Genomic DNA, 25,095 nt, shown 5'->3' on the forward strand with positions numbered 1-25,095 from the left:
AGGAGGCAGGGCGGGGTGCAGCCTGGGGGGCAAAGTAGAGGGACCCTGCAGGCTAAGGGGGTCTCAGGGTGAACGACGGGGATGCCGGACCCCGGGGAGGGGGCTCACAGCAGCTCGCGGCACCGAGAGCCCATTTGGAGGAAATCAGAAAGCAGAGCCCATGAGGGTGAGCCCAGGCTGGAGGGTCCCGGATTGCCCAGAGACAGAGAGAGTGAGCCATGCTGGGGCCTCAGCGCAGCTCCTGAGAAACCAGGAAAGCAGGCCAGGAGCCTGAGTGGGGCTGCGCTAGGGGGGACAGGGCAGGAAGGGTCTGTGCTCTGAGGCCCAGGGGAGGCCCCACCTGCTGGGGTGTGGATAGCAGGGTGTGGAGGGACGGCTGGAGCCCCCATTTGAGGGGGAACCCCAGGGAGGGAGGCAGCTTGGCTAACCGTGATGGCCACACCTCCCAGGGCGCAGGGACCTGAACCCTGGAGCGCCACCTCGCACTCACCGGTTCTGGGCTTCCAGCTCCTGGCACCGGCGTTGATGGACAACGTACTTGAAGGCGTCCCCACCTTGGGCCAGAATCATGTCCTTCTTGGCTTGGGCCTTCTGCTCAGCCAGCTCTGCCTTGGCTTGGCCCCATGCTTGAAATTTCCGGAGTGTTTCCTTGGGAACAGAAAGCAGTGAGGGTGTGGCGTTGGCACATGCATGCGCACACACACCAGAACTTTCTAGCGCTCGGGTGACGTTACATCAGCTCTGAGACGTCTGAAGAGATGCTTGCAGAGCCCTACCCCCTCACCTGCTGACCCACCCTCCTTAAGATCCTCAGGGGCTTCCCACAACCTGAGTGCACTGTCTTCCGTGGCTCCGCATGACTGGCCGCTGGCCTCTGCCCCCTGGCTGTTTCTTGGCCACGCTGGGCTTTCCTCCAAGAGGCCTGCTCTCCTTGCCTCTGAGCCTTTGCAAATGCTGTTCCCCTTCTTCCCCTCTCCATTTTCCAGGCCTAACTGCCACACCCCAGGTCCCAGGGGGGTGTCACTTCCTCCAGCAAGATCCTAGACCCCTGCCCACGGCCTCACCAAACCCTGGTCCTCCTGGAGCCTTGTCATCACTCCTCCCATGGACCTGCCCATGAGGACAGGTCTGTGCGCTTTCTTCCCGCCCGGCTAGGCACCTGACTAGTGCCAGCACAGACCCGCAGGCAGCAGATCCTTGGGGGAGCGACTGAGTGCTGAGTCTGAGGACACGGGACTCCCGTCCAGAGGAGCAGGGATTCAGGCTAAGCGGTGTGCAGGTGTGGACCCCTGCCTGGAAGGACACACGCCTGCCTGGACAGGCTCCTGGAGGATTGCACAGGGCCCTAAGGGTGTCAGGAGGCTCTCATGCCGTCCCTCCAGGATCACAGTGTGCCCCCCGGGCAGGGGTCGCTGACGGCCATGAGCCGGGGCGCCTACCCTGTTGGCGGTGATGCTGTTCTTCAGGGCCAGCACCGCGTCCATGCGCCTCTTCATGTGCGCCCGCGACTTCATCTCCTCCTGCCTCTCCTGCTCGCGAACTCTGGAGGAAGGTGCATTTTTCACCGGAAGTACCAAGGTCATCGTCACGCGCGAGCACAGAACTAGAAGGAGCCTGGGGGCAGGTCGTGTCGGCCACGGAATAACAGAATGTGGTGACTTGATAGGTACACGTGACGAGCTGTGTGGACCGACTGTTACAAAGAAACGTTGAAACACGCTTCCCTGGCCTGGAGGCTCCTGCCCTCTATGGTAGGTCCTCTTCTGACAAAGGCAATCAGCTCAAAACTAAAAATACAGTTTGATTATTTTTTGACAGGAAGGTGATGATTTAACAATAAAATCGGGGAATTTTAAGACAACAACAAAGGATCCATTCTGTGTCTCTCCTCCAGGGTACCGACGGAAGGGGTGTGAGACATTACCTTCTCAGGGAAGTCTTCAGGAACTTTACCGCGATCCTGTGGTTCCTCTGGGCGTCTTCCACCAGCTTCTGGTGCCGGAGCCCGCGCTCCTTCTGGAGGTGCATGGACTTCCTGCAGAGGCAGGGGGCAGTGGGGATGGACGCTCATGAGCGTCGGCTCTGGAGGGGCCGTGGCCACCTGGGGAACAGGTGTCCCTAAGAGCCAGGCTGGCCAGGAGTGGGACACGGGATGGAGTGGGCGCCACAGGCAGGACCGGGACCAAGCTGGTGGGGAGGAGAGGGTGAGGACCCCGAGAGTGACCAGGGACCTGGCTCCCACAGAACCAGCAGAGAAGTCTGGCAGTGGATTGGCTGGGGTGGGGAGGGGAAGGTAGCGGGACCTTGGGAATGAGAGGTCAGGAGATGGGGCCGCACCAGGGGAGCAGGAGTGGGTGTTCCCCTCACAGTGGGGTGGTGCCACTCTGCTCTGCTCAGGAGCCGCCGAACAGGAGACCCCTGGTGGGAGCTGTCCCCCGGGGAAGTGCGGGCACTGAGCCTCTGGGGCAGCCAGAGCAGGAATGGGAAGGAAAAGTGGACGTAAGGTCAAGGAGAGGGAGGGGTGGCACTGAGGGTGTGGGGCACGGGTGGGTCTCAGGCGGACCCCCCACCCGGCAGGTCCCTGCCACGTACCTGACCCTCAGCAGCCGGTTCCGCTCAGCCTTCTCCAAGGCCTCCTCCTCCCTGAGGAGCTGCTTGGCCGCTCGCGCCCGGAGGCACTTCCTGCCAGCCACCGCCTGGTCCTGGGCAGACTTTTGGAGGTCCTCGAGCTGTCTCTCCTGGATCGCAATATGCCACATGGTGCTCCTTCAAACAAAAGGCACTTTTGTTTATGATGGCGAAGGTGTTGGAGACCTGGGGCCATGCCCTCCATGGAGTGTCCACTCCAGGGGTCTGGGAGGGCCTGGACATCCAGTTTCGACAAACACCACGGAAGGTCAGCTCCTCCTCCTGGGAGCCCTCTGGGCCTGCAGTTGCTGGAGAACGAGGCTCCCTCTTCACCTCAGAACCATCAGCCCCTGCCCTGCTTGAACCTGGATCTCCACTTCCTGAGTGCTCACGGACACTCACATGCACCTGCCCCCACCTGGCCGGAGGACGGGTGTGCCACTCTGAAGCAGGCCAGGGACACAGGTGGGAGACGCTGCCGTTGAAGGGGGCCCCTGTGGCACTGGGACCCTGCAGCCAGAGACAGGGCCCAGGGCAGCACAGGGCGTGGAGGGGAAAGGGGGGTGGTTGATTGATGATGGGGTCCCTCGGCCTGAAAAAGATGGGGGTCTTACTAAGGTCTCACTTTCTCCGAATAACCGGTGTGGTCAGAGACATGTGACAGTGGAAGGAAGGTCAGAGGGCCAGAGACGAGGCTGGAGGGGGGGAGGCGGGGCAAGCTCAGGAAGGCGCGCGCCTCTAGCAGCTGGAAGAGGCAGGAAAGAAGTCTCTCTAGAAAAGAAGACAGCCCTGCTGGCTGCTTGGTTTTAGCCCTGTGAGGTCTGTGCAGGCGCCCGACCTTGGAACATGAGGTACGTGCATTCTGTCCGTGCAGCGTGGGAAGGAACGCTACAGCTCTCAGGCTGCCACCCCCACCCCTGCAGCGCCACACCCCTGCCTTGGGGGCTGACTGGGAAGCTGCCTGGAGCCTGCTGTTTGAGCAAAGCCCTGCCTGCACCCCTCCCCCATGACTGTCCTGTCTGTGCTGCGGGACCCCGGTGAGACGGAAGCTCGAGTCCAGGGACGCGGCGACCACATGACGTGGGCCACCTGTCATGAACCTCACGTGTGGCTCATCGTCTGTCTCCCATCACCACAGACACAGGCTCCCTGGGTGCAGCTTTTCGTTTGCTCTAATCGCTGACGAACCCTAAATGCTTAGACAGTGTTTGGCACGTAGCAGGTTCTCAACTGTCTGTTGCATGAATAAGTGAGTGCCACTACCTGTCCCTGAGCCACAAATTCAGGTGTCCCGCCAGCACCCCAGTGTGCACGAGAGCCCCGGGGAGGCCCGCCCCTCCCACACCCCTCCTCGGAGTCGCCAGCTCACGGAAGGCTCTGCCCAGCACACGGTCAGTGACACAGGAGGGCCCGAAGGCACAAGAAGGTGCACCTGGCGGGTCAGGCCCCCCGAGGGACCGCCTGTGGAGTCGCCGGTCCGCAGAGATGCCCAGCAGCACTGGTGGTGTGGCTGGCGGCCCGGAGGTTGGCGGCATGGCTTAGGGAGGTGCCAAGCGGCTAGACTTCTCAGAATGGGCCCAGAGCGTGAGGACATTGGGACCCCGCTTGAGAGAATGCTGCTGTCAGTGAGGTGGGCCAGCTAGCCACACAGACTCGGCCCCCTCGCTGAGCGCCCAGTCAGCCCGCAGCGGAGAGCAGCCAGGCTGCTGGCTGGCACACGCCCTTCAGGACCCAGATGTCTTCCACTGGGGCGGGCGCAGGGATCTGTGCCCTTGGGAACGGTCACATCTGCTGGACACAGGGCTTCCTTCTTCACCTGTGTCCTTGTCACTGCTGCGATTCTCTGAGGAGGCACAGTGCTCGGCTCACCACGCATCACTGTGGCTTCCGCATGATAACATACTTTTAGAGACGAAAGTGCTGAGGTGGGGTGAACACTCAATCCATCACTTGCCAGGCGCCGCACGGGCACAGCAGCTGGGTTTGCCGGAGAAAGGCAACTCGAGACTCAGGACGAGGCGACCAGTTCCCAAGATGATAGCTGTGACCCTGCCTCCTGAATGGACACCACTGGGCAACCCACACCCGCCGGATCTCACGGTTGATCCAGATGTGACAGAAGTGATGGTATGTCACTTCTGAGATGATACAGGGGGTTTTGCTTTGCTACTGCCCCTCTCCCTCCACACTGGCTCGCCCCGGGGGGCTCAGTGCCTTGTGATGCGCAGCCCTAGGGAGAGGCCCATGTTGGGGAGAAGTGAGTGAGCTTTGAAGCTGATCCCCCATCCAGCCCAGTGAACCTTCAGATGCTGCTGCCTTGGCTGACATCCTCATGGGAGACCTTGAGTCAGAACCCCTCAGCTACACTGCTCCCAGGTTCCTGACCGTCTAGGAAGGCTGAGTAATGCTTGTCATGTTCACCTGTGGATGTACCAGGTTCCCGCTACACACAAGAACATGGATGCACCAAACCCCGCTATACACAAGAACACGGATGCGCCGGGTTCCCGCTACACACAAGAACTTGGATGCACTGGGTTCCCGCTACACACAAGAACACGGATGCGCCGGGTTCCCGCTACACACAAGAACACGGATGCGCCGGGTTCTCGCTACACACAAGAACATGGATGCACTGGGTTCCTGCTACACACAAGAACATGGATGGGCTGGGTTCCCGTTACACACAAGAACACAGATGCACCAAACCCCGCTACACACAAGAACATGGATGCGCTGGGTTCCCGTTACACACAAGAACACAGATGCACCAAACCCCGCTACACACAGGAACACGGATGCACTAGGTCCCCGCTACACACAAGAACACGGATACACCGGGTTCCTGCTACACACAAGAACACGGATGCACCAAACCCCGCTACACACAAGAACATGGATGCACTGGGTTCCCACTACACACAAGAACATGGATGCGCCGGGTTCCTGCTACACACAAGAACATGGATGCACCAAACCCTGCTACACACAAGAACACGGATGCGCCGGGTTCCCGTTACACACAAGAACACGGATGCTCCGGGTTCCCGCTACACACAAGAACATGGATGCACCAAACCCCTCTACACACAAGAACACGGATGCGCCGGGTTCCCGCTACACAGAAGAACATGGATGCGCTGGGTTCCTGCTACACACAAGAACACAGATGCGCCAAACCCCGCTACACACAAGAACATGGATGCACTGGGTTCCCACTACACACAAGAACACGGATGCGCTGGGTTCCCGTTACACACAAGAACACGGATGCGCCGGGTTCCCGTTACACACAAGAACATGGATGCCCTGGATCCCGCTACACACAAGAACATGGATGCACCAAACCCCGCTACACACAAGAACACGGATGCGCCGGGTTCCCACTACACACAAGAACATGGATGCGCTGGGTTCCCGCTACACACAAGAACACGGATGCACCAAACCCTGCTACACACAAGAACATGGATGCGCTGGGTTCCCGCTACACACAAGAACACGGATGCACCAAACCCCGCTACACACAAGAACACGGATGCACCAGGTTCCCGCTACACACAAGAACACGGATGCACCGGGTTCCCGCTATACACAAGAACACGGGTGCACCGGACCCCGCTACACACAAGAACACGGGTGCGCTGGGTTCCCGCTACACGCAAGAACACGGGTGCACCAAACCCTGCTACACACAAGAACATGGATGCGCTGGGTTCCCGCTACACACAAGAACACGGGTGCACCGGACCCCGCTACACACAAGAACACGGGTGCGCTGGGTTCCCGCTACACGCAAGAACACGGGTGCACCAAACCCTGCTACACACAAGAACATGGATGCGCTGGGTTCCCGCTACACACAAGAACACGGGTGTGCCGGGTTCCCGCTACACGCAAGAACACGGGCGCACCGGGTTCCCGCTACACGCAAGTACATTGGTGCCCTGGACCCCGCTACACACAAGAACACGGAAGCATCTGGGAATCTGACAAGCCAGGGACCTCCAGTGTTTTGGCGGCTCTGGTAAAGACCACTGCCCAGCTGTGTGCTGGTTGATGAGCCCAGCCTCAGGCCAACCGTCTAGCAAGGGCCACGTAAATGCTGGTCATCCCTCCTGGCTTGCTCACGGATGGACCCACCATCCCGGCCACTTTCTCTCCCCCCCCCTTCTCACTGGATGATGGGGAGGGTGCTGTGCTTTCGCCCGCAGGAGTCAGGGGGTCAGACTGGAATGTGTGTACCTTACGGGAAGGATGGCTTATAGACTGATTCCTGGCCCCCAGACTTGCCATGGGGGGTTAGGCAGCTGTGGTTCTTCCAGCAGAGGGGTGGCCTGTGGCCAATGCCCCGTCCCAGTCCTCTCTGGGCCCTCCTGCGTGTTTCCCAGAGGCCACCGGGCCAGCGCCTGGGGGATGGGGCCACTGTGCGGGGGGAGCAGGACCTGAGGGACACGAGGGATCTGACCCCCTCCTAAATCCCTTTCTTGCTTCAACTAGCTGGAGGCAATGCTGATGTTTACCACCTGGTCTGCAAAATAGTGAAGACGATGCAACAGTCTCTTTTCTGGGGCATGCTTTTACAAAGGTTGTGAAACACTTAAAAAAAATTTTTTTTTAAAGAGAGAAAGAGTGCGAGCAGGAAGGGGTGGAAGGAGAGGGAGAGAGAATCTCAAGCAGATTCCCCATTGAGCGTAGAGCTTGAGGCGGGGCTCCAACTCGACCCTGAGATCATGACCTGAGCCGAAATCAGGAATTGGACATTTAGGGATGCCTGGGTGGCTCAGCTGGTGAAGTGCCTGCCTTCAGTTCAGGTCAGGATCCCAGGGTCCTGAGATCGAGTCCCGCATTGGGCTCCCTGCTCAGTGAGGAGCCTGCTTCTCCCTCTGCCTGCCGCTCCCCCTGCTCATTCTCTCTCTCTGTCAAATAAATAAAATCTTAAAAAAAAAAAAAAAGAGTTGGATGTTTAGCTGACTGAGCCACCCAGGCACCCCTGAAACACTTTCTAAAAATGGTGTTGGCAGTTCTTCGGAAGCACAAAGCAAGAAAGGGGAAAAAGGAAAAGAGCAGATTTCATAGTTCTTAAAAATGTAAGCAAACATGGAGAAAGTGTAAGACATTTAAAACAGGTGAAGTCTTAGCCTTTCAATGATTTCATTTCACGAGCTCCTTCCACTTTCTTGGCAGCTTCAAGGTCAAGCACGCACAGTTTCAAGGGCAGTGTCCCGCCGCCGCAGGAAGGGCCCGTCCCGCCCCCCGACTCACTGGCTCTTCTGCAGCAGCGCCTTGGTTTTCGACTGCAGGTCTCTCTCGTTGTCCAGCTCCGTGCACAGGCGTCTGGACACCGCCTGGAGGCGGCCCACAGCTGCACTGCTGCGGCACAGGGGCAGGGGAGCAAGGGAGGTGGGGGGCAGCGTCAGCCTGGCCCCGAGAGAGCCCCCTGCAGCCGCCACTCAGGGGCCCTCCCAGGGCCACCTTCCCCTGGCTTCTTCATTTTCCTGAGAGAAATCTGTCCAAACCAGCCAGCAGGGCGGCAACGGGTCTGATGTCCTAGGCCCACTGCTGGCTGCTTGGACGGCCATAGAACTCGCTAGACAACCCTCCCTGGTCACGCCACTGCCCACTTCCCTCCCAGAGTCGGGGAGCTGGTTCCCCTGGCTCCAGCCTGTTGGCGCTGCAGGCCCATCGAGATCCAGGAAGGACCCAGCACACTTGCCCCACGACTGCAAGCAGCCAGGCGGCTGAAAAGCCAGCGGGAGACTCTCTAGGTTCTGAGCCCACTCTGCATCTCACGTTGTTCCCCTCTTGCGTCCTGGAGTTGGGGCTGGCCAGTACACTACCCAGTCATCCTAACGCCCAGGTGTGGTCCGAGATAAAGATGGGGATGCTGGGATGAATGGGGTGGCCGGTGGGGCTGCCCTGCGTGGACAGCCTAGGATGACACTGACCACAGGACCCGCCTGTGTGGATACTATGGATCAGGACCCCAGACACGTATGCTTGGGGAGTGGGTGTCGAGCAGCTGGTCAGTCTGGCCACCATTTCGAGACACCCTACCTGCTGGGTCCCATCGAATCAGGGGGATTTCAAAATCCTACAAAAGAGCCTCTCTCTTCCTGTGGGGGCCTGGGCTGCAGGCTTCATGAACACTATCTGGCTCCTGGTCCTGTCTGTCCTGTGGCCCTCAGGACTCCAGCCTCCAGTGGCCAGGAGCCCCTCTGCCCTCCTGGGGCCAGTGGGGCCCGGCGTGCGCCTCTGTGGCTGGCATCTTCCCTCTCCTGGCAGCCAGTGGAGCAGCTGCATTCCGACTCCAGCTCCGAGCACCAGGACCAGAGTCCCACTGCGTCCCTTCTCAGCACGGTGACCTTGGGCAGGTCACTCAGTGTCCCGAAGTCCCTCCAAGGGCTGCTGTAAAATTACAGGGCTGAAGCGCGTGGACACCATCTGGCTCACGGGGGGATCTCAGCGTGCATCTGTGGACGCCAGCCCTGCGTGCATGGGGAGCTCCCAGCTGGTGTGTCCGTGCAGTAGCCATGCAGGCATCTGACCCCCAAGCCTGCCCTGCCCTGCCCCCTAGTTTTGGTAGAGGCACCACCTGGCTGGTGGTTCAAGGCAAAGCCAGGCCTGACATTTCTTCCCCTAAGCCCACTGGTATCCCTGCACTGTCCCCACAGAGAGGCCCCTCTGTCTGGGCACCCCTGGGTCTTTGCACATCCTCACCCCCCAGAATGTTCTTTCCTGGTCACTGCAGGCAAGTTGTTTTCGTCACTCAGGTCCTAGCCTGGAGGTAACTTCTCAGGAGGCTTCCCTGGCCATCTGTCTCAAAGCGATCACCCCCTTTGACCTCACGGCCGTCAGCTTTCTTGTCCCTGTGATCATCAGTTTCTTTGTTTCCATTTTGGGTTGTGTGTGTTTCCCACGCAGGAAGGCAGCTAGCCTGCTTCCTCGTGTACCTAAAGGCCGTAGGTGTTAGTATAGACCGTAGTTTGGGTGGGACTAGATGCCGCTCTGTTGCACTGCACGGGTGAGCCCCGACCGCCTGCCTCCCTCGGCGCCCAGCGCGCATGACTTACGTGTTGTTGGCCTCTCTTCCCGCAGCCACCTCGGCCGCCACGCTCGCTTGCTGTTTGGTGATGAGATCCATCCTCTGGCGGCAAGCGCGCAGCTCTCCTCTGAAAGTAAGCCAGAATCTGGATGAATGGGTCTCTGGAATCCGGTCTCTCTGCATGCTCCCCCCAGGTGCCTCTGTTACCCGTCTTCAGAAAAGGACAGTGGGGCTCAGGGCAGGGCGAGGTCCACGCCCTCAGAGACCATGTTGGCATTTCCCTCCAGCTCCCCTGACCCAGGCCAGAGGCTGAGGTGACATCATCTTTCCAGGGATTTCTCACACAGTCAAGCTGCATGATCAGGGCCTTGGACATCTGCTTTCTGAAAGCCACCTGCGTGGCCTCAGCCAAAATGAGAATTAATATGAACCAGTACAAATGACTGACCTCAGGTGTGTCAAGGGCACGGGGGAGAGGCCTAGGAGCGATGTACACAGGGCGCACAGCTGTAGCCCCTCCCCAGTGTTCTAGAACTCACAGACCCAACAGGACAACCACCCAATGTGTGGACCTGGATTGAATCCCGATTTGAAACTCTAGCTCCTGTAATTAAAACAGCAGAACCAAGCTAGCTCTATACGACGTCTGGAGGACACGCCGGGAACTGCCATATGGACGGGTATGCAGTGGTGGTAGGGAGATGTCCGCTTCCTTACGGGAAGTAACTGAGCCAAGGTTCTGGACAAGGAAGTTTTTGTATTTTTAGTATTTAGGAGTAAAGTATTGCGATTTCTGCAATTCGCCTGCAAACAACTTAGCAAAAAGAAATCACATAAAGGCACAGAAAGAGAGAGAAATGACAGGAAAAGGTTAACAGTGGTGTACGGGTGATAGCTATAACCATTTCCAAAAGTTCTCGACTTTCTGTATGTTTGAACTTTTCTTCACAGACATTTGGGAAGCACGCTGAATCAGTCTTAGCGCTGATGGAGCCTGAGGCGCCTGTAGGGGCAGGACTGGCCCATCTGAGGGCAAGCCCCACACAGACGGGGCACCAGCCAGGCCGGCCCAGCAGGAACAAAGAGGACACCTTCTGCTCGCTTTACGCGACAGCCCAGAAGGCAGGAGGAATTCTGTCCATTAAGGATGGCCAAGGCCCAGCTCCGGGGCCTGTGCGTCCAGCAGGGTCAGAGGACTGGCCGGGCCAAGGCCTCCTGTTAACAAGGGTCGTCCCGCCCACTGCCGCTCACCCCGCCCACCGTCCTGCCTCGTCCGCTGCTTGCCACGCCCACCACAGTTCCCTCCCCACAGCCCCCATCACCACTTGCCACACCCACTACGCCCACCACTCACCGCCCCCAGCTCTCTCCGCCCACCGTCCTTCGCTCCAGCCGCCGCTCACCCAGCCCATTGCCACCCTGCCCCGCCCACCACAGCTCCCTCCCACTGCTACTCATCCCACCCACCATTCCGCCCCACCCACCGCTCTCCCCGGCCCATCACAGCTCTTGCCCTCCGGCCCCGCCCATCACTACTCGCCACGCCTACCACATACCACGCCCACCTCCACGTGTGGCGCTCACCGTTGCTCCTCCCTGGCTCCGACCACCACCCACACCGCTCACCACTAACTTGGTTTTCTCTTCTTTTTAAATTTATTTGAGAGAGAGAGAGAATAAGGGGAAGGGTGGGGGGAGGGCCAGAGGGAGAGGAAGAAGCTGACTCCCACCGAGCACTAAGCAGGTGACCAGGGAGCAGGTGGCGGGCAGGTCCCTGGGCCAGCGTGAGAACTGATCCCAGGACCCCGAGATCATGACCTCAGCCCGTCAGAAGCTTAACTAACGGAGCCACCCAGGCGCCCCTCACCTGGTTTTCTGAATGAAAAGCTCTTTCTCTTCGCGCAGCTTCTCTAGGTGGCTCAAGGTCTTTCGCAGGTGGCATGCCTGGAGTCGATCTGGGATGGCTGTTTTCTTCTTACTTATATCAGCATCAGTGTTGTGCTCTTTCTCTGGGCTTAATGTAGAAAGGACACCAACTGCCTTCGCAGCCCAGCTCCACCTTTCTGCAGAGGATGCCCAGGTTGGGGTGGGAAGAAGCAAGCTGCCCACCCAGATTAATTACCAGAGGCATCCCGAGTCAGCACTGTTTCCAGCTTCTGGAGGAAGAAATTCAACCTCAAACTCTGGATTTTCTAGTTCGTCTCTTTCTAGAAATCAAGGCAAGAGAAAAAAACAAAAAGCAGATATAGACATTCAAGTCTGAAGCACTGGTATAAATCTAGACAAGCTCACACTGATAGGCAACAATGCTGATGGTGTCTTAGAACAATGGTTCTCAAAGTGTGGCCCAGGGAATCCTGGTGGGAGTGCCTAAAACCCTTTCAGAATGTCTGCAAAATCAAAAACTATTTTCCTAATAATACTAAAACATCATTTGTCTTTTTCACTCTCATTTCTTAAGTGTATAGTGGAGTTTTCCAAAAGGCTACGATACATAATATCACAACAAACAGATGCAGATATGAGAATCCAACTTTCTTCTGATAAACCAGATTCTTTCTGTTACATATAATAGGTTCAGTTTTGCTAATTTAAGTGAATAAAAACAAAAAATTTTCCACTTTAATATTTAATACAGTATATACTAAGATATAATCAACATAAAAGCTCTGGGTCTTCAAGAATTTTTATGAATTTGTAAAGAGTTTCTCTGACAGAAAAGTTTGAGAAATTTTGTCTTAGAGACTCTCTGTAGACTTCCAGCAAAACATGGTCAATGGAACTATCCAACAGCATATGATGCCACTCCTTCATTAAACCTCAGTGAAAATTACTGGAAAGGAATTAAAAAAGGAATCAATGCAAATCACAAGAAATACGGTAAAGAGAGTGGACAAGAAAACCCTATGCAATTTTAGAAGATGGAAAGGTGGGCACTGATTTACCTCACCACACCCCACCATACCTCACCTTACCTCACCTAATCTCACCTCATCTCATCTCACCTCACCTCACCATACCTTACCTCATATCACCACACCTTACCTCACTTCACTAAACCTCACCTAATCTCACCTCAACTCACTTTACCTCACCTCATCTCACCTCACCTCACCTCATCTTACCACACTTCACCACGCTTCACCTCATCTCACCACACCTCACCTAATCTCACCTCACTTCATCTCCCCACACCTTACCTCACCTCACCACACAACCTACCTCATCTCACCACACCTTACCTCACATCACTTCACTTCACCCTAGCACATCTCACCACACCTCATTGCACCACACCTCACCTCATCAGATCACACATCACCTCACCATACCTCACCTAATCTCACCTCAATTTGCCTTACCTCATCTCACCTCACCTCACCTCACCACACCTCATCTCACACCACACCTCACCTCACCAAACTTCACATCACTACACCTCACCTCACCATACCTCACCTAATCTCACCTCAACTTACCTCACCTCACATCACCACACCTCACCTCATCTCACCTCACCTAACTTCACTTCACCGCACCACACCTCATCTAATCTCACCTCACTTCATCTCGCCACACCTTACCTCACCTCACCACACAACCTACCTCATCTCACAATGCCTTACCTCACCACACCATATCTCACATCACTTCACTTCACCCTAGCACATTTCACCACACCTCACCGTACCACACCTCACCTCACCAGACCACACGTCACCTCACCATACCTCACCTAATCTTACCTCAACTCACCTCACCTCATCTCACACCTCATCTCACCTCACCACACCTCACCTCACACCACACCTCACCATACCTCACCTCACCTCACCTAATCTCACCTCAACTCACCTCACATCACCTCAACTCACCTTACCTCACATCAACTCGCTTCAATTCATCTCATCTCACCTCATATCACCTCACCTCACTTTACCGCACCACACCTTACCTCTACTCACCACACTTCACTTACCTTCCCTCACCACACCTCACCTCAACAAACCTCACAATACCACAAACCACACCACATCACACCACACCTCATCTCACCTTACCTCACCATACCACACCATTCCACACCTCATCTTACCTCACCTCACCACATCTTACCTCACTTCACCACACCACACTTCACCTCACCTGACCTCATCTCACTAAACCTCATCACACCTCACCTCTCATTTCACCTCACTTCACCACATCTCACCTCATCTTACCTCACCACACCTCACCCATCTCATCATGCCTTACCTCACTTTACGACACCACACCTCACCATACCTCACTTCACCTCAACATACCACATGATACCTCACCTCAACATACTTCGCCATACCTCACCTCACCTCACCACGTCTCACAACACCATAAACCACACCACATCATACCTCACCTCACCATACCCCGCCTCACCACACCTCATCTCACCAAACCTTACTTCACATCATCACACCTCACTCACTTCACCACACCTCACTTCACATCACCACACCACACCTCACCTCACCTCATCTCACTTACTTCACTTCACCTCACCACACCTCAACTCACCATACTTCACCTTACCTCATCATACACCTCACCTCACCTCACCTCACCTCACCTCACCTCACCTCACCATACCACACCTCAACTCAGCATTATCTGACTTCACCTGACCTCACCATACCCCACCTCATCTTACCACACCTTACCTCATCAAACTGCACTTCACCACACCTCACCACACCTCACCTCACCTCACCTCACCTCACCTCACCTCACCTCACCTCACCACACCTCACCTCACCAAATGTCACCAACCCTTACGACACCACAAAACATACCTCACCTCATGTCACCTCAGGTCACTTCACCCCAACCCTGTTCACCTCACCACACCACCTCAGCTCACATCCCCATACCATACCACACCACACTTCATCATATCATCTCACCTCACCTCACTAACCTCACCACACCTCACATCAGCCCTCCTCATCGCTCCTTACTTCACAACTCACATCAGCTCACTTCACTCTACCACATCTCACCTCACCCCACCACACCTCATCGTGCCATAACTCACCTCACCTCACTATACCTCACCACGCCTCACCTCGCCACATCACACCTCAACACATCTCACTTGATCACCTCACCTCACCTCGCCTCACCTCACAATACCTCACAGAACCTCACCTCACATCACCATGCCTCATTATACCTCACTTCGGTACTGAGAAAGGAGCCATGCTGGGGTTAAATGGAGGCCCAAGAAAATTAGTCCAGGTTGGATTGTTCTGGCTGATGCCCAGCACTAGCCCAAATCAAAGCATATCTTTGAAAAATTTGAGATCATCAGTGATTTTTTTTAATCTAACAGCTTTCAGGCAAAGAAAACAAAAAAAAGGTCATATTCAAAGGATTGGGATAAAAATGGCAACATATTTCTCAATAGAGATGTTAGAAACTAGAAAACTATGTTTTGCCACTTTCAAGATTCTCAGCCATAATTTATCTTTCTTTCAACTAAAGACAGAAAAATATAAGCTCCCTCTTTAAGAAAAAAAATATGAGCTTAAAAGATGAATTCTTTTTGAAGAAAAGGAATTAAGGGAAACTATGAAGCACATCATTTATCTTCATTGTTGCTGAAACACCTGTTATTTGTGAAAAGACCTTATTACCATCTTCCACAAGCGGGATATTGTCCAAAAGCTCCTTAGGGAATAGGCTAGCATCTTCTTCCATCTTGGGAAGCAGAAATTAGCTATAAAAAAATTATTACAGATTTAGATGAATAAGGTCATAGTTTTAAAAAACCATAAATATTGGGTTTCATAAGAATTAACAATTTCTCTTATAAAAAGACATTAAGAAAATGGGTAAGCCACAGCCTAGGAAAAAGCATTTGCACCACATAAGCTTGACAACAGTCTTATATCCAGAATATATAAAGAGTCCCTAAATATCAACAATATAAAGTCCAAACTCCAACTGAAAAGGCACAGAAATTTTAGGACAGACATGGCAAGGAAAAAGACACAAACGGCTAATAAGCTTTTGAAGCTGCGTGCAGCAGCATCACTCACTGGGGAAATGTGAAGTAAAACCACAATGAGATGCTGCTGCGCACATAACAGAAGGCCTAAAAGCAAAAACACATATACCGAGGCGTAACGCTAAATGTTACTGCCATAGACTTACCGCGTGACCCAGAAATCCTACTCGAGGTATGTGCCCAGGAGAAACGAAAATATGGCCTTAAAAAAATCTTGTACATGAATGTTTATAGCAACCTTACTCATGTAGCCCCCAACTGGAAACAACCCCGGGGTCCGTCATTGTGAGAACGGAACGCCGCGCAGTAACAGGAGAGAACGAAGGTGATCCACACAAACGTGTGGAGGGGTTTCAGAAACATCATGTCCGGCGAAGGAAGCCAGACACAAAGAGAACTAGGAAACCCAAATGCAGGCAAAACTAATTGTCCGTGATAGCGGTTTCTGGGTTAAAGGCAGGGAATGGGGTGGGGGCATGAGGAACACGGTGCGTGGACGATGTTCCAGGTCTTGTTTGGAGCGGTGGCTACATAGGTGTTTGTAATTATCAAAACTCATCCGAGTGAACACTTAAGATGTGTGCATGATACAGCGTGTGATATAAGTTACAGGACAATCCAAAAGCAATTCTTTTTTTTAAAGATTTTATTTCTTTGTGAGATAGCACGAGCCGGGGGAGGGGCAGAGGGAGAGAGAGAGAAGCGGACTCTCCCGCTCAGTGGGGAGCCCGATGCGGGACTGGATCCCAGGACCTGGGATCACGACCTGAGCCCAAGGCAGATGCTTAAGTGACTGACCCACCTATGTGCCACTCAAAAGCAATTCTTAAGAAATTTCAGGATATTCATTACACTTTGGTTATCATTTTGGGAATGTTAGGAGCTTGTCTGTATAGAACTTACTACGGAATGTTGATATTAAATGTTGATATTATGTAGGAGATGCTAAAATTGTAGATGAATTTGTTTTTCATTGCTTAACTTAGCAATTGCTTCAGAATAATTCACTGAAAAATATTTTCAAAGCCTAATAATGTTTCCTGGATAAATCATTAATGAGTCAATGCTGGTAATCCATTTTTTTTAAATGCTACAAAGAAACAATCATGCATTACAATTCTGAGAGGCAGAATTTTAAGGCATCTTGTAAAATGCCAACGATGTTCCTCCCACTTGAAAAATCTATTAACCTACTGGTCCGTGAACGGCAGAGCTTTTAGGAGATATTCACAGAGTGGTTGAATCTACTCTGCTTTGTGCCCATGAACTCCATGTGCTCATGATAATGTAGTTTAATTGACCCCGCAATGAAGGACTGTCTGATAAGAGGTGGAACATCACAATTTCATTTAAAACGACTATATTAAACAACGTATACTTTTTTTCAAACTTTAATTTTTAAGTAGTCTCTACACCCAACATGGGGCTTGAATTTACAGTCCAGAGATCAAGAGTCGTGGGACGCCTGGGTGGTGCCATTGGTTAAGCCTCGGATTCTTCATTTTGGCTCAGATCATGATCTCAGAGTTGTGAGATCGAGCCCCATGTCCGGCTCCGCTCTGGGGATGGAGTCAGCTTAAGATTTTCTCTCTCTCTCTGCTGCTCCCCAAACCCCCTCTCTCTCCCTCTCTCTAAAGGATAAAAAAAAAAAAAAGGAAAGAAAAAAGAGTCACCGCTCCACTGAGCCAGCCAGGTGCCCCTAAACCACAAACACTTCGACTGTCCAGTTAAAAATGGCAGTTCTAGCAGGTGGCTTCTGATCCCTCTTAAATTCTCACTATAACAGCAGCAGAAGGATTCGGTTTTTCCAAAACATGAATCTATAAGGACAAGGCAAACGGGAGAAGACATAGTTTGAACAAAACAGAAGCTGGGTAGCGTGAGGATGATATCGCCTGGGCAGGCGGATGCATGGACTGACCCTCTGGGGGGAGAAACTTGAACCATGAAACCCTTCGTGCGTAGCACCAGCTGGTGAAAGTCCCCACAACTGAGTGTCTATGAAGTGGGGGTAAAGCAGAAGCAGAAATAGAGATTTGCTAAAACATGCTTGAGCCACAGCTGGACCTTCCATTTCTGGTTTTGGCAGTGTGGCTGTCCAGGGCACTGGCATCACACTAAAAAGAAGCAGAGATGCTAGTAAAATGTATTTTCGTTGTCTTCAGAACCTTGAAGAATTGTCTAGAAAATAAGAAATCTTCAGGTCAAAACCTAAATGAAGGCAAGCATATAAATATGTTAAATGGCCAAAGTGAAAAAACAAGTCTCTTTTTAAGTTGGATGAAAAAGACCAGTAACAATAACCAAAAAACCGAACTGCCCACTATTTAAGAGACATCCAAAACACAAGCTTATGGAAGGACTGCATTTTAAAAGTCAGAAAAAGATGCACTGGGTGGAAACCGTAATTGGAAGCTGGTGGAGTTATCTAGAAACACACAAAATACGTTAGGCAAAAAGCAGCAACAGCAATAACGAGCATCCTAACCAGATGTTCAGCTCACCGGGAAGATGCGACAATTTTAAAGCTCCATCATTTCACTAACATAGTCACAAAGTAACCAGAGCAAAGACGGACAGAACAAGGAAAAGGTCAAGATACAAACTCTGATGGGAAATTTGAACACACCTCCCTCAGGAACTGGTAACAAAACCAGATAAAATAAGTCATCAACGACATACATTTAGACAACATCATTAACAAACTGAACTGACACACAGACCCGGAACATGACCGCCACGGAATTTTAAGTGCTTCCTTAAAGCAAACACAGAACATTTACAAAGCCATCTCCTGGGCCGGGAGCAGGTCTCAACCCATTTCAAAGGACGGAAATGGTACACAGCTTTGGACAGAGTAGGGAATGTGGTCAATTATGTCGAGATGACCTTGTACAGTGACAGATGGTGACATGACTTATCATGGTAACGATTTCATAAGGTAGATAAATATGAAATCACTATGTTGTCATCTGAAATGAACACAACGTTGCATGTCAGTTATTCCTCAATAAAAACAATCACACAAAGCTTGTTCTCCGACCAAAAGTCATCAGCCCAAATCAGCAGCAAATGGAGAACTACTTTTTGAGAACTACTAAGAAACATACTTTTTTTTTTAAAAAAAAAGATTTATTTATTTTAGAGAGAGAGCGAGGAAGAGAGAGAGTGAAGTTACGGGCAGGCGGAGGGGCAGAGGGAGCTGGGGAATCGCAAGCAGACTCCCCGCTGAGCATGGAGCCCAACTCAGGGCTCAATCCCACACTCTGAGATCATGACTTGAGCTGAAATCAACAGTCGGAGGCTTAACTGAGTGAGTCCCCCAGGCGCCCCTAAGAAACATATTTCTAAATAACTCACAGGTCAAAGGAAAAACAGTCGTGGAAAAGATACAATACTGGGTATTGAGTTTTAATGACAGGAGCGTCTGACCACCTGCCGGGCCCTCACTACGTCTGTTAGGAAAGGGCTAACCGTGAAGTGCTCAACAACCATTTCAAGCAGTTACACAAAGAACTGCCAAACAAACCCAAAGAAAGTGGAAGACAGAAGATTAGGAAGATTAGAAATTCATGCAACGAAATCAAACCTGACAGAGAGGCTCCTGAAAACCAGAAGTTTGTATTTTTTTTTTAAGATTTTATTTATTTGTCAGAGGTAGAGACAGCGCAAGAGAGGGAACACAAGCAGGGGGAGTGGGAGAGGAAGAAGCAGGCTCCCAGCGGAGGAGCCTGATGTGGGGCTCGATCCCAGAATGCCGGGATCACGCCCTGAGCCAAAGGCAGATGGTTAACTGCTGTGCCACTCAGGCGCCCCAGAAGTTTGTACTTTTAAAAGATTATAAAACTGACAAATATCTCATGAAACATTAAAAAGTAAAAAAGTCAATCAACAACTTATTGCAATAAACTTGAAAATTTAGATAATGGACAAGTTATTAGAAAAATAGTACTAATCGAAATTGTTTGAAGAAAAGAAAAAACTTTAAGAATCCCATTAGCATAAAAGAAACTCAATGGACAGTCAGAGATGTTCCTCGAAGCGAGCTCCTGCCACGTTCCGGGAAACTCTCAAGGCGCAGTTCGCTTCTGGGAAGCAGGAGCAGAAGGCCCACCCCTGACTTACTTCTCGGAGCTCACTTGGTCACCTTTGTCAGCAAAGCTGGACGCTGGAAGCGGAGAGCGACTCGCGGCTGGCACGTCCGGCCAGCACAGACGCGACCATGCAGGGTGGGGCAGCCCGAGCGGCCCGGATGAAACCTCAGGACCCCCGTGGGCTTATTTAGCGTTAGAATCAGCTTACTTCACCATGGTGACAGACCAAAGGAAGGGAATTGTATGATCAACTCGACCAATGTGGAAAAAAGTATTGATGAAACTCAACATCCCGCTTAGGCTTCTTAAAAAGACTCCGCAATCTTCTACTAGACGGGAATGTGGGAAAGGCCGTTTGCAGGAAATGTCCTGTGTCCTCCTGACCCTGAAAAGCGCGCCTGCAGGACTGAGAACAAAACAAGGACGTTTGCTAACCCGCCTCCACTCAGCGCCCGGGGCTCCCAGCCAGAGCCGGTGAAAAGGAACAAAAGATGCTCAGAAGGGGAAATGTTTTCAGATCACGTGACTGTGTGTAGAAAATCCCAATGGGCACACAGATATCCGTTATTAAAGTTATTGAGACAGTTTAGTGAAGTCGCTAGATATAGTTTTGTCAGAAAAACCAGATATGTTGCCATTTATCTGGACAGACGGGAAAATGGGGTTTGGAAGAGATGCCATGAATTTACCGTTACGTCAATAAATCCGAAGAACGTAAGGACAGACACAACCAAAGATGTGCAGACCTCTCCGGAGAGAATGCTGGAGCCTCACTGGGGGATGTTAAAGGAGGCCTCAATAATGCGTAAATGGAACAAATGATCCAGAAACTTCAACAAATGGATGTTGCGGTGGCGAAGAGGGAAGGGGAGGCCACTTTAAAGCAAAGGAGCCTTAAGAGACAAGTGAGCCACATGCGGAGTGGAGGTCCTGTTTGGATCCCGATTCAGGGGAGCAACCGCAGAAGACATTTTTGAGATGATGCGGGAAAGTGAACCCAGATGGGGATTAGATTTTATTAAGACATTCATGTTAATTTTGTTGGGGTTGATAATGATTTCGCAGTTAGCTAAAAGTGAGTCTTGACCTGTTACAGCTGTAGTACAGGTAAAAAACATCACACCTGGGGTTTTCTTTACACTCCATCAACCAAACCTGCAAGCGAGGAGCGGCAGGTGCAGAGAGCGGCGCAGAGAGGGAGGCACTGGAGGGGGACGGCACCTGTGAGTCCTTGTCGCCACCTTCTCTACCTTTCTGAGATTGCAATTTGCCACAGTAAAAGTGCAAAAAAAGAATAAAATCAATATAAATAAATAAATGCTCAAGGGGAGGCTGGGTGGCTCAGTCGTCAAGCGTCTGCCTTCGGCTCCGGGCGTGGTCCCGGGTCCTGGGATCGAGCCCCACATCAGGCTTCCTGTTCCGCTGGGAGCCTGCTTCATCCTCTCCCGCTCCCCCTGCTTGTGTTCCCTCTCGCTGGCTGTCTTTCTCTGTGTCAGATAAATAAATAAATAATCTAAAAATAAATAAATAAGTAAATAACTGCTCAAGTACTGGAGACTCCGTGTTGTCAGGATGCCGATTCTCTCCAAATCGCCCTGCAGATTCACTAGCCGCCCCCCAGTCCAGCAGGAGTGTGTGTGCGTGCGGACGTCCACGTGTCACCAGCGGGCAAGGCCTCAGTCACGTGCTGAGGAACTGGGCCTTCCCGCCGGGACTCGGTTCCACGCGGATTAAAGACTCACACACGAAGAGCGACACTGGGCGGCACTGGATGGTGGGGGGTGGGGAGCTTCACGGCCCCAGGGTTTCCTACACAGGACACTGAATACATTAGCCACCAGAGGAAAAGCTGGCAGACGGTCACGCACATTTGGAGATAAAGGAAAGTTACAAATCAGAAGACAAATTCGGCACATTACCCAAAACGTCTACGGTCATGACCACGTATGGACTACCCACAAATCAACAAAGAAGGTGGGCAGCCTTGTGGCAAAGTGGCATGACGTCAGCAGGCACTTTACACTAAAGAACAATCACACGGCCAGTAAGTGGGGGGCCACACACCCGGTGTGTCAGCACGCCCCAAGTCATGCCTGCTCTGCCGGCATTATTAGCAGTGCTCCCTCGAACTCTTAACAGGGTCCTGCTTTGGATGATAAACTATTTATTGGTATTAAACAAACAAAAATTGCCCAATCTCATTTGTAATTAGAGAAATGCAAATTAAGACCACAATCTGGGGCACCTGGGTGGCTCAGTGGGTTTAACATCTGCCTCTGGCTCAGGTTGTGATCCTGAGGTCCTGGGACTGAGTCTCCCACATCAGGGACTCTTTGCTCAGCAGGGAGTCTGCCCCTTGCCCCACCCCAGTCCCGCTGATGTGTGCACACTCACGTGTGCGCTCTCTCTCTCAAATAAAGAAATAAAATCCTTTTTAAAAAAGGAAAGTTAAAAAGTATATAACTCTGTATTACTTTCCCACTGTTGCTGTAACAAGTTACCACAAACCCAGTGATTCCACAGATTTATTACTTTATGATTCTGATGGTCAGATTCTGAAATGAGTCTCACTGGGTTAAAATCCAGGTGTGGGCAGGGCTACATTCCTTTCTGGAGGCCCAAGGGAAGATTCCAGGTTCTGGAAGTCCCCCACAATCCTTGGCTCAAGGCCCCATTCTACCATCTTCAAAGCCGGCAGCGTGAGTTACCGTCTTTCTCCTGGGGCTCTCTGACTCTCTCTCTGGCCTCCCTGCTCCACTTCTGAGGACCCTGTGGTTGCACTGGGCACACCTGGGTAATCCAGGATACTCTCCCCAGCTCAACCCCCGGTTAACAACCTGCGTTCCCCGGCCACATCTTCTAACCTATTCCCAGGTTCCGAGGATTAGGTCAGGGATGCCTTTGGGGGGCATTACTCTGCTTCCCATTCTCTCTGACTCCAGGGTTCCGCTCCTGGGTGTGCGCCCTACAGATGCTCTTCAATGTTGTGTCAGTGTCCTGGGGCTGCCATCGCCAAGTGCGACACACGGGGTGTCTCAGGTCAATGGAAATGTATTCTCTCACACTTCCAGAGGCTGGGGATCTGCCGGCAAGGTGGGGGCAGGGCCATGCTCCCTCTGAAGTGCTCGGCTAGCATCTGTTCCAGGCCTCTCTCCAAGGTTCTAACAGTCCCCTGGCTTGTGGGAGGGTAACTCCAACCCCCATATGATGTTCTCTCTGTGTGCACATCTACGTCCGAATACCTCCTGTTTATAAGGACACCTGTTGTATGACCTCATCTTAACAAATGACATCCGCAATGACCCTATTTCCAAATGGGGTCACATTCTGAGATCCTAGGGATTAGGGCTTCAACCTATGATGTCTGCTCCTTAAAGAAATACAATTCAACTCAAAACACGCGCAGGCATCAGGAGACATAATAGGACCCCCCCCCCCAAGGGGAGTGCTCGGAACGAACAGCAGCAAGTCCGGAAACCAAGAGCAGAGTAGCTGCTGCCCCATGATTCCTCTCCTCTGGAGCACTCCAGGGTGACGCAGAATGACTGACAGCCACACGCCGAGGTGGCCCCAGATGGGGCAGGTGAAGCAGGGCCCAGACGGGGTGTCAGGGCCTGAGTAGGAAGAGGCCGCCCTGTGGAGGGCATCAAAGCCCAAGTGGGCTGGGGGCGGGGGTGTCTGGTGGGAGCCACCCAGCTCCAGCCTCAGAGGGATAACATGGCCACATAGCTTCAAAGCATCTCCTGACAAAATATGTGTAAATTACGAAGGGAAAAAGTAACTTCCCGTTGCAGTCATTGGCAGACACCCCTTTAACTAAGTGATCAAGGCGAACGTCAGCAGTAATGTGACAAATGGGCCACTGTGAGCCACCTGACAGGGTGGAATGAGCAGAAAGTTGTGCATAAATTCTGTGACTTTCCTGCCAAGGATGCATAATGTGAATCTCATCTTGAGGAAACATCAGACAAACCCACACGGAAGAGCTTTCTACAAACCCACCTGCAGCCGTCAAAGGCACAGTCATGAAACCCCAGGAAAGGCTGGGGAACGCCGTGGACTAGAGACGAAAGAACACAGCGACCACGGAGTGCAATGCGTGATCCCAGACTGGGTCCTTGCGCTTTTGTGTCTTTATGGGATCAACTGTCAGAACATGCTTAACTGGGGCCGAGGGCCATCGGTGGTGACACTTCCACGTGACTGTCCTGACTTTGACGGCCATCCTGGGGTCACATGGGGGCACCTCCTTGCACAGTGTGGCTCCCTCGGAAACCATCACGGAAGCGACTTATTCCCAAATGCTTCAGGAAAAAATGATTTTTGGTGCTGAACTTGCAACTTTTATGTAAACTTGCGGTTGTCTCAAAAATTAAAAACGAATATATACAGTATTACTCCATTTATATGAAGTTTAAAAACCAGTGAAAATTATGTTGTTTAGGAATGCACACGCACGTGGTACGCCTACAGAAAAGCAAGGAAATTAGAATCGCAACAGCCAGTCCCAGGTCTTGCGGGGAGTGAGGTCTTCGCGCGGCAAGGGGGGGATGGGTTGGCTTTTGCGGTGCTGACACGGTTTTATTTCTTGACCTGGGTAGTTGCTACTGATGTTCATTTTATTTATTTATTTATACATTATTTATACATTTATACATTTATTTATACATACATATGTGTGTATACACACACACATATATATATATATATTTTTTCCCCCTAATGTTCACCTTAAAACCAGTCTGCGCTGTGTGCGTGGACGTGCGCGTCTACCCGCAGAGAGTACCTGCGAGGGAACCCTTGGCGCCCCGGACCCCCCCCCCCCCCCCGCCGCAGGTGCTCCAGCGCCGCCTCGCCGCGGCCGTTCACGTGTTGTATGTAGGCCAAGAGGTTGTACGCCATCGCTCTGGACCGCGTGTCTAAGAATGCAATCTGGTGACACACTCTGTCTTCTAGATCACCCGAGACGCCATCTGGTTTCAGTAAGTTCCACGTGAAATGGCATTTCAGCTGTGGAAGGGCTTTCTCCAGAGAATCCTTGTTGACCTCACTGTGGAGAAAATAAACAGGGTCACTGTGTTGCCGGGCGTTGCACCCTGGGCCGCGGCGACACGTTGTTCGTGCGTCAGCTTGCCAGGCCGTGGGGTTCCCTGCGGTTGGTGACGCATTAGCTCGGGGGGTGTGACGGTGTCCCCAGGAGAGATGAGCAGCCGACTCGGGGGACAGAGTGAGAGCGGACTGCCCTCCCCGTGTGGATGGGCCTCACCGCGTCTGCTGAG

General features: G+C 52.4%; 1 protein-coding gene across 1 annotated transcript in view; it reads right to left on the reverse strand.

The window, feature by feature from the left end:
- The window catches only part of CFAP74 (cilia and flagella associated protein 74), a 63,707-nt gene extending 42,624 nt beyond the window's left edge, over positions 1 to 21,083 (reverse strand). Inside the window, exons 1-10 of the mRNA XM_034671243.1 lie at positions 19,848 to 21,083; positions 15,349 to 15,431; positions 11,796 to 11,880; positions 11,541 to 11,687; positions 9,702 to 9,800; positions 7,894 to 7,998; positions 2,593 to 2,766; positions 1,925 to 2,035; positions 1,440 to 1,542; positions 491 to 648 (exon numbers count right to left, since the gene is read on the reverse strand). Coding sequence (XP_034527134.1) covers positions 491 to 648; positions 1,440 to 1,542; positions 1,925 to 2,035; positions 2,593 to 2,766; positions 7,894 to 7,998; positions 9,702 to 9,800; positions 11,541 to 11,687; positions 11,796 to 11,880; positions 15,349 to 15,412 — 1,046 coding nt within the window. The 5' untranslated portion in view covers positions 15,413 to 15,431; positions 19,848 to 21,083. The remainder of the gene's footprint in view (positions 1 to 490; positions 649 to 1,439; positions 1,543 to 1,924; positions 2,036 to 2,592; positions 2,767 to 7,893; positions 7,999 to 9,701; positions 9,801 to 11,540; positions 11,688 to 11,795; positions 11,881 to 15,348; positions 15,432 to 19,847) is intronic.
- Between the last annotated feature and the right edge of the window lie 4,012 nt (positions 21,084 to 25,095).

The sequence above is a fragment of the Ailuropoda melanoleuca genome, chromosome 11, assembly GCF_002007445.2.
Source record: "Ailuropoda melanoleuca isolate Jingjing chromosome 11, ASM200744v2, whole genome shotgun sequence".
Classification (NCBI taxonomy): Eukaryota; Metazoa; Chordata; class Mammalia; order Carnivora; family Ursidae; genus Ailuropoda; species Ailuropoda melanoleuca.